This window comes from Aspergillus multicolor, assembly GCF_047715735.1.
Source record: "Aspergillus multicolor strain CBS 133.54 unplaced genomic scaffold BDW74scaffold_2, whole genome shotgun sequence".
Lineage (NCBI taxonomy): Eukaryota > Fungi > Ascomycota > Eurotiomycetes > Eurotiales > Aspergillaceae > Aspergillus > Aspergillus multicolor.
Window position 1 is genome coordinate 1,033,106 of NW_027395953.1, and position 13,600 is coordinate 1,046,705.

General features: G+C 53.9%; 4 protein-coding genes across 4 annotated transcripts; 2 read left to right on the plus strand and 2 right to left on the minus strand.

The window, feature by feature from the left end:
• The first annotated feature begins 844 nt into the window (after positions 1–844).
• Positions 845–6,370, plus strand: BDW74DRAFT_144111 (putative ubiquitin-specific protease UBP12). The gene is made up of 3 exons (XM_073722980.1): positions 845–2,970; positions 3,018–5,039; positions 5,085–6,370. The coding sequence occupies exons 1-3, from the start codon at positions 1,500–1,502 to the stop codon at positions 5,891–5,893; spliced, it is 4,302 nt and encodes a 1,433-aa protein (XP_073588686.1). The 5' UTR covers positions 845–1,499; the 3' UTR covers positions 5,894–6,370.
• Positions 6,371–7,400: 1,030 nt separating this feature from the next.
• Positions 7,401–8,786, plus strand: BDW74DRAFT_46175 (uncharacterized protein). The gene has a single exon (XM_073732862.1). It carries the CDS (start codon positions 7,463–7,465, stop codon positions 8,714–8,716), a length of 1,254 nt encoding a protein of 417 aa, XP_073588687.1. The 5' UTR covers positions 7,401–7,462; the 3' UTR covers positions 8,717–8,786.
• BDW74DRAFT_144116 (arabinan endo-1,5-alpha-L-arabinosidase) lies at positions 8,376–10,829 on the minus strand. The gene has a single exon (XM_073722981.1). It carries the CDS (start codon positions 10,304–10,306, stop codon positions 8,858–8,860), a length of 1,449 nt encoding a protein of 482 aa, XP_073588688.1. The 5' UTR covers positions 10,307–10,829; the 3' UTR covers positions 8,376–8,857.
• Positions 10,830–10,853: 24 nt separating this feature from the next.
• Positions 10,854–13,498, minus strand: BDW74DRAFT_144117 (PX and BAR domain-containing protein). Its single transcript, XM_073722982.1, has 6 exons — positions 13,244–13,498; positions 12,928–13,196; positions 12,615–12,881; positions 11,558–12,568; positions 11,389–11,502; positions 10,854–11,342 (listed from the first exon to the last, which is right to left on the minus strand). Exons 1-6 carry the CDS (start codon positions 13,332–13,334, stop codon positions 11,247–11,249), a joined length of 1,848 nt encoding a protein of 615 aa, XP_073588689.1. The 5' UTR covers positions 13,335–13,498; the 3' UTR covers positions 10,854–11,246.
• Between the last annotated feature and the right edge of the window lie 102 nt (positions 13,499–13,600).

A 13,600-nucleotide genomic window follows, 5' to 3' on the forward strand; every position in this document is an offset into this window, starting at 1 on the left:
GGATGAAATTGGACTGCAGCCATTGGTTGGTGGTGTTGGGAACGCTGGTGACGATGGGAATTCGAACGGAAAACCTGAGGACACAAACACAGTCCAAATGCCTGCAAAGGAAGCTACCGGTCAGTCAATTGACACTCTAGAGGTCATCAATGTAGAGCCCGACGGTGGGGAGAGCGCGAAGGTAGCAGAGACTTCGGACACCGTCAACGCTCCTCATAACACTAAATCGAATGCCACCATTACGGCTTTCACGAGTGCCAATGGAGTGGAGGCAGAACAATCGATGGAGAAGATTGAGGCGGTCCGACTGATCACTAACATCGTATCCTCTGCATCGTGCTCTTGGTGCAAGGACTTCGCATATGGCCTCGTGGGCTTCGACAGTAGCGAGGAAGGGCAAATGTGCGAGACCTGCGAAAAGGAACGTGACGCCATCACGAAGTGCCCAGGTCACCAGACCGCTCCTCTGGAGGACCTCTACCCGGAGACATTCGACTTCAAAGCAGCATACGACTCCTTGAACCCTGATTCTGTCCTTGGCGAGCGTATCGAGAAAAATAAATGGTGCAGTGTCTGCCCGACCCCTGCGTTTTTCCGGTGCTCAACATCGATTCAAGACGAGAATTCTGCGAAGACGATTTCCGGATGCGGGCTTTTGCTATGCGAGTCTTGCAATATTATCATTGAGGTGGTCAAGAATATTTCTTTGGTGGCCGCCAAGAATTTGAAGGAAGAGCCCATTGGAAATCGAGCGGATGTTTGCTATCTTTTGCGGGGTACGCGTATATAAAAAGGGAGGAAGGAGAGAACGAGGACTTTTCTGCCATTGAAGCAATATAAAAGCATTCAATCCAAGCTCCATTGTCTATGACTGAATCCTTGATTGGCGAACTCTTAAAGCCAGTGAATAACCCTAAAAGTAAAGTTGACAGTTGAAGCTATTCACTGTAGACAGCAGCGATGACTAATCCGGAAAGAGGTTCCCCCAGTCCCGGTAGAATCAAATTTGACTGACCTCACCGTCCACTGGAGCGACTCTGAGCTTTCTCTTGTGTTCTATTGGGGCTCTGGGCCGATTTCTGCCAGTATCCGCCCTGTTTGCTGCCTCGACTCTTCCCACTGTGCTACCTAGAGCTGCCACGCGCGCGGCTCGCTTCACGACGTCTTCCCTAAAGCGCCGCAAAGTAGCGGAGCCTCGCAGACCAGGAGCCCTCCCGGGTTTGTCGTCTGCCTCGCAGGCCGGAAGACGTCACGCATCCTCCTCTCGCTCACCGTCAGGACCTCGTGCTTCTCCCACCTCCGCCTCCAACCGCAGTCACACCTCCTCGCCCTCCCCGCCGCCTCGTTATATTCCCGCCCACCTGCAAGACGAAGTGTTGGGAACCCGACCGCAGGCCAACACCGCTCGCTTACCGACCCCGGATTCCCCCACAAGCACCGTCAACTATCCTTCGGCTGCCTGTGCGGGCTTGAGCATCGTCAGCGATCTCGCGACCGATATGTCAGGCTCGGAGAAGAGAGATGATAGCGTCCCGCCGACCGGGCGCGAAGCCTCGCCAAGTGCAAAGCGGGCTGCGCCCGAGGCTGAGCAGGATGTAGAGATGAGTGTCGACCAAGAAGCGCAATCGCGCTCTGACAATGCCGACCAGATGGATATAACGAGCTCTGATGATTCTATTGGGAACGACGGCAACTCACCGTCCGACAACGCCTACCAAACGCCGTCCAGCATGTCGACCTACACTGCGCCCGTTGCAGGCACACAAAACAACACCAAGACCGAGGCCTCAGTATCGCCCGACGAGCGTCCTTCTTACGATGACCAGGTCGCCCAGGTGACACGCTTCATGATGCTGCCGCTGCAGGAAGGCCAGAAGGGATATGTGGTTTCGATGTCGTGGATGAAGCGCGTTCTTTCACGGAGTTCTACCCACGCAGACAACAAGTTCGACAAAACCGCTACAGAGGGCGAGATCGGCCCAGTCGATAACTCGGATCTCGTCCTTGTTACCGACCCTGTTAATACAGGGCTCAAAGATGAGCGCGGCGAGCCGTTCATCCCCTTACGTCCGGGGCTAACGTATCAAGAAGACTATGAGGTTGTGCCCCAGGACGGCTGGGATCTTATTATGAAGTGGTACGGTCTTGCGGAGCAGTCACCAGCCATCGTTCGCTATGTCCACAACACCAGCCCGTTTGGCACTGCGGGGAATCTTCAATACGAAATCAACCCCCCAATCTACACTGTTGTGAAACTTGCCAACCCGCAGTCGGGAACTACTCCGGAGACCTTGCGAGACAAAGCCAAGTTACCTGTCAAGTCTCTGGCCAGCCGGCACGATAATTTTCAAAAATGGCTACGGAAGACGAAACAGTCGGTCAGCATCGATACGTCGCAGAAGGTTCGTGTTTGGAGAGTCTTGGGTGGCCTGGGCAGTGCCACTGCATCGGCCAACATCACCCCGGCTGCGTCTCGCAGTGCATCCCCAGCTCCTTTCTCACCCCTTGTTTCCAACGCAGGCAGCAGTTATGTCCTTGACCTGAATACATTCCTCTCCCTTTCAGAAGGAAACCAAAGAGAGTTACTGGATATTCCAGACCAGACAGGCAATCCCAACTATAATGGTAAGATGACGCTCGACGGCGCAGGTTTAGGCGAGCCGAGCGTTATCGTTCTCGAAGAGAGCGTGCCGGTTCCCGGCAGCAATGCGCAATGGGTATCCGAACTGTCCCAGAAAGCTATGGATCGTCTCGGTGTGCCGTCCGGTAGCACAAAGCCCAGCAAGTTGAAGACGAAGAGCCCGGCAACTAGCGGACGCTCGTCTCCAGCACCAGAGCCCATTCGGAAGACCCGTAAAGACGGCAAGCCCCGCGGTAACACCGGTCTCAGCAACTTGGGTAATACCTGCTACATGAACTCGGCTCTGCAGTGTGTCCGTAGCGTAGAGGAGCTGACTTATTACTTCCTAAGTAAGTGCCGTTGAACGTGTCGGATGGGTAGCTGCTGACTTGCGAAGATGATGTGTATAAGAAGGATCTGAACCCCAGCAACCCTCTGGCTCACAACGGCGAGGTCGCCAAGGCGTACGCGAACTTACTTCGCAACATTTACGATGAAGCCGGTTCGGGGTCCTTTGCGCCGAGACAGCTGAAGAACACCATCGGTCGGTATGGTCCGGCGTTCTCCGGCTACGGCCAGCAGGACTCGCAGGAATTCCTTTTGTTCCTCCTTGACGGCCTGCAGGAGGACTTGAACAGGATCCAGAAGAAGCCGTACATTGAGAAGCCCGACTCCACGGATGAAATGGTCCACAACAAGGAAGCGCTCAAGGAGTTTGCCGACAAGTGCTGGGACATTTACAAGGCACGCAACGACTCGGTCGTGACTGATTTGTTTGCCGGTATGTACAAGTCGACACTTGTCTGCCCGGAGTGCGACAAAGTCAGCATTATTTTCGATCCCTTCAACAACCTCACGCTCCAGCTGCCGATTGAGAACCTGTGGAGCAAGAGCATCTTCTACTTCCCCCTCCACAAGAAGCCGATCTTGATCGACGTCGAAATCGACAAGAACTCCAGCATCAAGGCGCTGAAGGAGTTGATCGCTAAGAAAGTGGGCTCTGAGCCGGAGCGAATGATCATGTCGGAGATCTACAAGCATAAATTCTTCAAAATGTTCGACAATCCCAGCTCGATCGCTGAAGCCAACATTGGTGACAACGATGACATTGGCATCTTCGAGCTAGAATCGGTGCCAACAAACTACAACCCCGACAAAGCGACTCGTAGCTACTTCTCGTACGGCCGCACTAGCTACGAAGAGTTGTATACCTTGGACTCGCCCAAGGCTGACCGGATAGTCGTCCCCATTTTCAACCGCCATGAAGACAAGAGGGGTTTCCGCACATCACGTCAGTTCTTCGGCGTGCCTTTGTATGTCGTTATCAACCGGGAGGAGTTGACGAACTACGACGCCATCCTGCGCAAGATCCTCGAGGAAGTTGCTACAATGACAACGAGGGACTTCCTCAACGAGCAAGCTCCAGATGAGCAGCACGAAACTGCAGAAGACTCGGACACTGTCATCATGAATGAAGACGACGCAGAGTCTGGCGACTCCAAGATCAAGACGACGTCTGTTGATGGCGAGGAAGGCATGGTGGATGTTTCCATGCGTGACGCCGACGATCAAACAGACGCTGAAGAGTCTACCCCAGCCTTCGAGAGCTCTCTCCCCGCGCGCTTCCACACTCTTTTCAACATCAAGACTGCGCGGACAACCGAGGCAGTTCCTCTTGGTCACACGGCCGTAGATGAACACAAGGAGTTTAACCTAATGACGTCACGGATCCAGAAGCCCACCGTCACGAAAGAGGCGGAAAAGGATGCTGAGTCCAAGGAAGAAGACTCAGAATCAGACGATGAAATCGACGTGCTCACCGAGCGCATGACGACACCGAAGCCCCGGGCTCAACGTCCCCTCATCAACCCTGGCGAAGCCATCGTGCTGGACTGGAATGAACAGGCTTATGAGGCACTGTTCACTGGTAGCCTTAGAGATCCCGATGGCCCTCGAGGTGCTGCCACCTGGACAGAGATTGAGCGCATGCCGGACCAAGAGCTGCAAGCCAAACGCAATCTGAGAAAACAGCGGAAGAAGAGGGGAGTTACTCTCGATGAGTGTCTGGACGAGTTTAATAAAGAGGAGGTTCTCTCTGAGAATGACGCCTGGTACTGCCCGCGGTGTAAAGAGCACCGACGTGCCAAGAAGAAGTTCGAGCTGTGGAAGACTCCAGATATTCTCGTCATGCATCTGAAGAGATTCAGCGCCAGCCGTGGATTCCGCGACAAGCTGGATGTCATGGTCGACTTCCCTGTGGAGGGTCTGGACCTGACCGACCGGGTGGAAGCGCCTGAAGAGGGAAAGAGCTACGTTTACGATCTCTTTGCTGTGGACAACCATTACGGCGGTCTCGGCGGAGGCCATTACACAGCGTACGCGAAGAACTTTATGACTGGCCAGTGGAACGAATACAACGGTAAGCATTATGGTAATTTGGTCCGGACGTAACTGACATGCGTAGACTCATCGGTCTCGCGGCCAATCGATCCCCAAAACGCGGTCACGTCATCAGCGTATCTGCTCTTCTACCGCCGCCGGTCGGAGCGTCCCCTTGGCGGCAAAATTCTGGAGGAGATCACCGAATCATCAACACGGCCAAGCAGTGAATCGGACTCGCAAGGCGAATCACGCGGGCCGTCTCCGTCGGGGGAAGGCCGGCGTCTCGGCGGCTCCTCCCGCAATGGGTCGTCGAGCGCCTTAGCCGGAGTCGGAGCAGCTCACCAGTTGGGAGATGGTGGTTTGCGAATCGGAGCGCAGAAGAACAGTGACCCGCCGGAGTACTCGAATAGCCCGACGTACGGTGAGCGCAGCCTCGGCGGAACAGGTATGGACATCAACACCATGAACTATGAAGACGACGAGTATGGAAGCGGTGCCGGAACCGGAGTCGGAGCCCTGGGCAACAACCCGTTTAGCCTCTCCAACCCCTCGCCCTCCTGGTCGTTTAGTCGAGCCACGACGGATGCTCATCATTCCCTTTCACAGATGACAGATCTCCCGGGGATGGGATTTGACAACGAGCACGACGACCTCCTCGGCGACGACGACAACGACAGCAACAAGGCCGTGGGCGGCGGCGACATTAGCGATTCCGACCTCCGCATGTCCTCCCTGGTTGATAGTCCGTTTCAGGGATCGGTGTACCCGGGCACACCACTAGATGAGAATGCTCCCACGCTCACGACGGAATTCCCTCAACCGGACGCGGACGACGACGACGAACTCCCTGTGGTGGAACTGCATGTCGGCGACGAGGAGCAACTCGACTGATTGACTTGACTCTATGCTTAGATTTCTTCTTTTCTTCTCTGATTCCCGCTCTTTTCTACGAATTTTGGATGTGAAAATGAAATGACATTTTAGACGACCTGCTTGTGCCTTGTGATGGTGGCACTGGCGGGTATGGTGCATACGCCTGGTTTTTGCTGCCTTTCTCGCTTTACTTGCTTTCTTGCTTTTGTGATGGAGGGAAGCATATATCCCTTCTTCCTCTCCTTGCCTTTGCAACTACGTTGTTCTTCAAAAGCTTTCTTTCTTTCTTTTTCTTTTGCGGCAACTTCTAGAGCAGAATGTGGCTGCATTGCATGGTGGGATGTAGAGGGAGGGAAGTGCCTTGCTATGGAACAGGGCTAGGGCTGGAGCATGGGCATAGGCATGGTGACATGTCGGAGTATTTTGTGTATAGGTTGAGATCCTCGGTAGAGAGAAGAGGGTCGGCAATAGATCATATGGATTTACTTCACTGAACCTTGCCGTACCATATGCCCCCAAGAGTATTCGTTCGTAGATCGATTTAGGGTAAAGGGTCCAGACTCATGGAGGCGTCCTCCTCTTCTCACCCTCCCAGTCCCGTGGTTCATTTGTTACCTTCGGCGGGAGATTCCACCGAACAAGCCCAGAGCTGATCATAACGCCCCTACTAGGCTATCAGAAAGGCCGAGCCTGACTGGTTCAGTCTGGAAGGGTCGAAACCTAGATAGATGCCATACCTACCTACTCGGTAGAATCTTCCATCCTTACTAATCAACAATCACGATCACTTTTCCAGTGGCGGTCATCCTTCAGTGTCCTCGTCTTCTTTACTGTAGCCAAGGACTGAACCGGTAAGGGTAAGCGTCTCATCCAAGACTTTTTTGTTGGCCTGAGTGTAGGACAGTGTGATGGACAGGGTGTTGATTCTTCTCCCGAGAGTGAATACGCTGGAGCCAAGTCTGTTATCCCAACTTGAAGCAAGTTGAGGGAGCAAAAGGAAAGGGGAATGAAACTGCCTATATGCTCTGGTCTTCGGTCTGTTATTGGTAAGCATAAGCATGTCGGAGTCTATGCCCGATGCCTAAAGGGGTATGGGTATAGTTCTAGGTGCTGCCATGGGTGTCCTCAATTCCGGTCTTTTATGCACGTGGATGTCACTACCATACCGTAAGAGTGGAACATGGTTCCCATCCATATCTTCATTGTAAGCCAATAGGTATGCGTTATGGAAGTGAGAGTGAAAACCGAGGTATATGTGCCTATATATTTCTCGCCACGCCCCGGATCAATCAATCGCGAATCAGCCAGCGAAACGCCGACTAGAACAACCCTATATGTGTAACATCTGCAAGCCACAATCTCGGCAGATGGAGATACCTCAGAGCTTGGTTTTCGAAGTGTTACATGGGAAAAGCAAGCCCTAATCATAACGATGCCAGTTGAGATGGGTGGATTTGATTAGTCAATCCGCCAAAATGACTCCAACCGTAGCTAACTACAGTCTATGACTGAGTCACCCCACACTCTTATGAGTACCTCCTCAGGCCTTTTTGAACACAACAAAACAGAAAAATATAATATTCATAAATGGCGATTCACATCCATCAGTATCCCTACACGGGGATCCTGGCTCAGCTGTCCTCGCACCTCCCACAATCAGGTCCTCTCCTGCGGCGGATCCAGCACCAGGCGAACGCAGCTACACCCTCGCCAACAGCGCGAGTGCTGGCATCATTCCCTGAGAATGAGAACCCAGATTCATTCTCTTCAGAGCCATGGATCGCAGCATACGTCGACGTTAACCGCGGCCCCGATACACAGGTGTGGGTTTTCTCGAGTCTGGAGACCAGATCTTCAGCTCAAAACAGCAATGCGACAATCACAGAATCCGAGAAACAAACCACCAAACGACTTCTTCTCACTCTATTCACATTCATCCGAACAGATCTGGTCCCAGGGTATCTAGACTGGGTATCTTCTCAACCAGTTCCCCAACACAAAAAAGAAGCCGAAGAAGGCGTCAAGAAGATCCCGCCTCACCCACTTGCTTCTGTCCTCGTGGGCTCAGTGCACGAGTTTACAGTGAGTCTAATCGTCGAACTTGCCGCAGAAGAGAAAACGCTGCGCATCCACCGCGGCCAGAACTTCTTCTATGCAAAGTACTGCTTCCCCTCGTCATCGTTCGAAAACTCGGACATCCACGGCTCCGGCAAGATCGAGGAGTCGGGGTATACATTCACCGACTCAAATGGGCTCTACGGGATCCAAGAGCATCATATCCCCCTCGTGAAATCGCGGACGAATATCCCGCGGTCCAAGGAGGCGCTTATGGCGATGGGTGGGGTGGCGCTTTATCATCGGCCTCGAACACCTGTTTCTACATCTGAAAGTGGTGCTCATGGAGAGGAAGAGGGAGGCAAGATGCCGATTGCATGGGCCTTTCTGGGCTTCGACGGGAGTATGAGCAGTTTGCATGTTGAGGCTGAGCATCGCGGTCGGGGGCTTGCGGTGCTAGTGGGGAGGGAGGTCATGAGGAGGGGGGTTAAGGTTTTTGGAAATTCGTATGGGCATCTCAGATCTAAACCTAATGGTAATAGAAATGGTGCCATTGATTTAGACGGGCAGGATGATGGGGGTGAGGACGCTGGTCAGAGTGAGGCTGAGCATACGTCAGCGTCAACACCGAATGGATCTACAGGGGCAGCGGCAGATCAGGAGAAGCAGGAATGGTTCTTCGCGGACGTCGCGGTGGGAAATACGGCTAGTCGACGGGTGATGGAGAAGATGGGTGGTGAGGCGCGGTGGAATGTCGCGTGGATGGTTGTTGAGATGGATATCTAGCATCCATACCATATATTCCTGTGTTCTTTCTATGTTCTATATACTCGGTATATGCATCTATATAATATTCAGATAGACCTGGCCGCAATAAACAAGTAATGACCGCTACCTGACTCCAAGCCAAACCAATATCAAATAAATCTAGTAGACTGCGACAGGCCAGCCATCCACATACTCCAGGCGGTTATACCCGAGTCTCGCATCGCTGAACTCATAGCTGACAGACGAGTTCAAGTAGTGATAATAGAGGATATCTCCATGTGCATCTGTCAGGATCCCCTGGCCGCCAGGGGCAAAGACATCGCCGTTGGACCCGTAGATCGTCTCGCCGCCGCCATCGACAAGGTCAATGCCCTGCTTATCGACGAACGGGCCCCGCGCGCTCTCGGAGCGGCCGACGCGGATGCGGTATTCCTTGCCGTTCGTGCGCATGGCAGGATCCTTGAACTCGCAGCAGCGACCCCAGCTAAACCACATGTAGTAGTACGGGGCATGGTAGGCGAGATACCCGCCTTCGATGGGGTGGCCGCCGCTAGGATCACCGCACATGGGGCTCGCGGAGCCGCTGCCGGTGGTGATTGTTTTCGCCTTGGAGTTGGCCAGCTTCGAGCGCCAGACTTTCGCGGGCTCGGCGGCGAGGTGGGCGGCGTCAAGATTTCCATCGGACAAACCCTTGACTGTGACTAGATCGGATTCAAGCTCGACCTGCCACAGGCCTGTCCAGAAGGAGCCGAAGTTGAGATAGATACTGCCATTGCCATCGACAAAAACGTTCGGATCGATTGTATTGCTTTGGTTGAGCGGATAGACATCGCTGCCATCGCCTGTGCCAGACTGAATGATCAGGCCGTGATCCGTCCAAGCCCCAGGGCCGGGATACCCAGAGGATGCCACTCCGATTGCGCTATCACGACAACCCGCGTTACTGACAGAATAGTAGCAGTAGTACCGGCCGTCGATATAGATCGTGTTCGCAGCCCATGGCGCCTTGCGGTCACCCTTTTGGATGATACTGTCGCCAAAGAGCACGGCGCCGGACTCCGCCCATGGCCCGTCCATGCTCGGGGCTTCATGCACTACTATGCGTGGGCCAACGCTGTAGCTGTAGAATGTGCCGTCGACGTAGATAACGCTGGGGTCGTGGGTGCGTAGTTCTGTTCCGTGCGTCGGTGGGAATCCCGAGGCTGCAGCTGCGGGTGGGACTTCTTCACGGAAGACGGCGTTCGGGCCGGGCTCATAAGAGAGGTCGTCGATGCCGGTGGCAGCGCCAGTTCCAATAGAAGGGCCAGCACCCTTGTTGTTCAGGGCAGTCCCATTGAAAGAGGGTCTAATGCGCGCCGAAAGAGCGAGGGAGAAAAGTAAGAAGAGAGCGAACAAGACAGCCATCTTGAGATACCTGCGAAGCAGACGACTTAGCGAAAGTGGCAGGATCAAGCACAGACAAGGAGCGAATGTATTCGTTTTGCTCGACCACGACCTCGACCTGGAGGGATAAGACACCCTCCTCAAAGGACGAGACGAGACCGTTAAATATAAGCCATTTTCATCTCTGTCGCGGCGGGCCCCATCGCCCCCGGCCATTATGGTCATCTCTTTACAAATCCAAATCCGAGCCACCACTGCCGACGGCAAGGCCCAACTACCATACCCTCCCGGGTAGGACTCGGCAGGGGAGGGGGAGGGGGGCGATGCTATGGCCCATAGTTCGCGGGCCTGCGGTGGCCGAATAAGCGCAGCTGCTCGGTCTGCACTCAGGGCGAGCGGAGAACAGTCGGCGGGTTAGAGCATAGTTTTCGCGGCGTTCATGCTGTCATGATCTACGGATCACAAAATAAGAATGTCTGGTTCTGGCGAAAAAGTCGAGTGTTCAGGATTTTTCGCCGGATGCGGGAATTGAGAGCTCGGTCCATCAATGGGTGATCTTCTGGTTGGATCAACAAAGGTTCTGTACAAAAGTCAACCAGGGTTTGGACCAGGAACGAGGCAAAGTGGCGATGTATCGCTATTCAGCTTGCACAGTCGATGAAGGGAGAGTAAGGAGGAGATGAGGAGTCGAGATGGCGTGACAGGAGAGTTGATGGTGTCTTGTCAATCCCGCCAGCCACGGGGCCCGCGGATCATCTCCACTGCGTCGCATGCAAATTGGCCGTTATATGCCAACACTATACCGAATCTATACACGGCCTACACAAAAGCATTGTTCCTGGAACAAACACGGTTTTGGTTCGGCTCTGGCTGGATCCCGGCTCATGGCTTGAGCCACCACGTCGAAAAATTCGGCCTGAACCACCGACCGATCGCCGGCGGCTTGTCAACTACGGTACACATACTCGATGCCTAAACATCGCATGGATCAACATAACAATGCGCGCAGAACATCATCAATAGGATACAGGTCATGTAGGATTATCTGTCGATCTAAACAACTGCCCAGGATGCGCAAGGTATTTCAAATAACTGAATAGCGAGATCGTCCACCAACGCCGTGATGAGTATACCGGGAGCATAAGCATGAATCAGCCATGGGTTACTACCGAGCTTCGATTTTGTCCACCTCGTCTTTGGCTTCGGTCCACGTTTCCAGGTTCTTGCGCGCCCAGTTGAGATGACACCGCGCGTAGGCGACCTACTTGATTAGCCACAAAAGTCAGCAAGGCAAAGAGTAGACTTACCATGTACCGCCGCAGATCTCCCTCCTTATCCTTCTGGAACCGCTTGAGGTCCTGCAAAACTCCTGCGCTAGCGTCCTTGACGTCCTTCTCGGACACCGCCAGGGCTTGCTCCAACTGTAATGTAATTAGCATTAAGGTTTAATGAAGCTCGAGCGTCTGGGGTTAGTACCTGGACCAAGCTTTCCTTAGTCTTCCCAATGTGGTCCCGCCGTGTCCGCTCGGGATCGACGTCCACAAATCCATGGACCGCGTGACTGATGCGCCCGAAAATCTTGTTCGCGACAAATGTTCCACTCGACGTCTTGCGGTGCGCCGGGGGTGACGTCTGTCCTGATTCTGGATACCGTTGCGACGAATGCTCTGCGTGAGTGGGTGGGAAATCCGAGTCAATAGACGCCGTGTCTTCGCCGCTCGGCCGCGACTCCTCGGTGTCTCCATGGCTGCTGGTCGCCGATGACTGGGATAACGACCGCTGCTTTGTTTGACCCGAAGGCGAGGTGCGGTTGAGGTACTGCTCGATTCGCTTCGCTTCCTGCTCGCTCCTTTCCAGTGACTCTAGTAGACTCTTCTTCTTCGCCAATTCGTCTCGCGTCATATCCTCCTGCACCCTCTTAAGCACTCGGTATCGTAGAACGCTGCGAACCACACTGGCGAACTGAGCGCTCTCCCTCATGGGTTCCGCAAAGTTTGCACCCAGCGCAAGCGACAACTCCTCCGTCTCAATATAAGAGGTGTCCGCTGCCTGACCAACTCGTTCAATAGCAGTAGCCACAGTTGGGGACAGTTCTGACAGAGAGAAACCATTGTACCGTGCGCCCAGCTCCATCAAATCTGCGGACAGTCCGGAGAGGTGTGCAAGCGTTCGTCGATTTACCTTCTCCATATTCCCCTGGAGTAGAAGCTCCAGTTCTCGAGTAGAGGCTTCAAAGTTGATAAAGTATGGATCCAGCTCCTTCTCGCTCAGTTTCCGCGACTCGGGGGGAAAGCGGCCCAGTATCTCCGGGCCTGGTGTTTCAGCAGTTGGAGAAGACCCTGTCCCTGGGGCATTCTTCAGTTTCGCTGACGTAGACGGAACAGGCAGCCAAGCATGGGCGGGTGTAGGATTAGCAGGGTCAAGAGGAGGTGCCTTGAGGTTGTTCTTCGGCACCGAGGACGCGGGGTGGGAATGTAAGACCTCGCTCTAGACACTGTTAGCACGTCCTTTCACCTAGGACAGGTGCACATACCCAGCTGACGTTGGGGTCCAAGAACCTCCACCAAACGCCATCCTCGCGAATCTCCTTCATTGTCCGACACCGGTTCAGGAACACCGCCAACATCCTCTTTCGGAGGTCGATAATCCCAGCATCCTCCTTCGCCTTTGTCGGCTTCGCAGCGTAATCGGCCATCGAATGTTTCTCCGGGATCGGCGGGACAATCAGTGTCGGATGAAGGCTCACGAGCGTCTGCCGTAAAGATGCGAATTCCGAGTATCGTCTCCGAACCTCTAGATCCTGCTCATTTTAGCCTTGAAGCATAAAATCCAGTTATAAAGCATACTCCAGTCCGTATCGTGTACACAATAAAGCTCCCGCCGCCCTCGTGGTTCTTCCCGGCGTCGGTGATAATAATCGGCATATCCGGATTTTCGTAGAGCAGCTGCTCGATGCGGCTATCGTATACACTCTTGCGGGTATATCCCGCTCCACCCTGCTGGACGCCATAGTCTTCTTCATCGTCATCGCTCGCCTCCGGGTGCTGCGAGAAGTCGGAGATATCGGGGTTGGATGAGTGGCTGGAGGGTGGAGGGGGGTATTCGTGGTTGTAGGCTGGAGATGTTAACGGGTTACGCTATCTCGCCAAGCCATGTTCTTACGCGATTCAATGGTAGTCGAGTGCAGGGACTCAGACAGCCGGGCCTCGCTGTCGAATGCGCCGTAGGGGTTGTTGTCTTCGTCGTTCCACATAGTGGTGTGGAGGCTGGTCAGGCAGCCTCAATGGAGATCCGGTCGCGGGATGATGCTCTCATGCAACGAAGGACTTAAGCTCGAGAAATAAGGATATTATATTCTATTCGCCCGAATAGCATAGGGAGTATAGACAACTAGTTGATTAGGATTAACGAGAGAGGTTGCATGAAGCTCAACCTTGGATCAGGAGCACCCGTTCATCGTCACTTGCCGCCGGCCAATCTCACCGCCCGAATCCGCGGGGAACAGATCCACAACGTCAT

Bases quoted from the DNA above. Each gene is read 5' to 3' on its own strand.
- BDW74DRAFT_46175 (XM_073732862.1), top strand. From the start codon at position 7,463: ATGGCGATTCACATCCATCAGTATCCCTACACGGGGATCCTGGCTCAG.
- BDW74DRAFT_144111 (XM_073722980.1), top strand. From the start codon at position 1,500: ATGTCAGGCTCGGAGAAGAGAGATGATAGCGTCCCGCCGACCGGGCGC. The intron at 2,971-3,017 runs GTAAGTGCCGTT...TGACTTGCGAAG, and splicing joins GCTGACTTATTACTTCCTAA to ATGATGTGTATAAGAAGGAT. The intron at 5,040-5,084 runs GTAAGCATTATG...TGACATGCGTAG, and splicing joins CCAGTGGAACGAATACAACG to ACTCATCGGTCTCGCGGCCA.
- BDW74DRAFT_144116 (XM_073722981.1), bottom strand. From the start codon at position 10,306: ATGACCATAATGGCCGGGGGCGATGGGGCCCGCCGCGACAGAGATGAA.
- BDW74DRAFT_144117 (XM_073722982.1), bottom strand. From the start codon at position 13,334: ATGTGGAACGACGAAGACAACAACCCCTACGGCGCATTCGACAGCGAG. The intron at 13,197-13,243 runs GTAAGAACATGG...TAACATCTCCAG, and splicing joins CTCGACTACCATTGAATCGC to CCTACAACCACGAATACCCC. The intron at 12,882-12,927 runs GTATGCTTTATA...TAAAATGAGCAG, and splicing joins TGTACACGATACGGACTGGA to GATCTAGAGGTTCGGAGACG.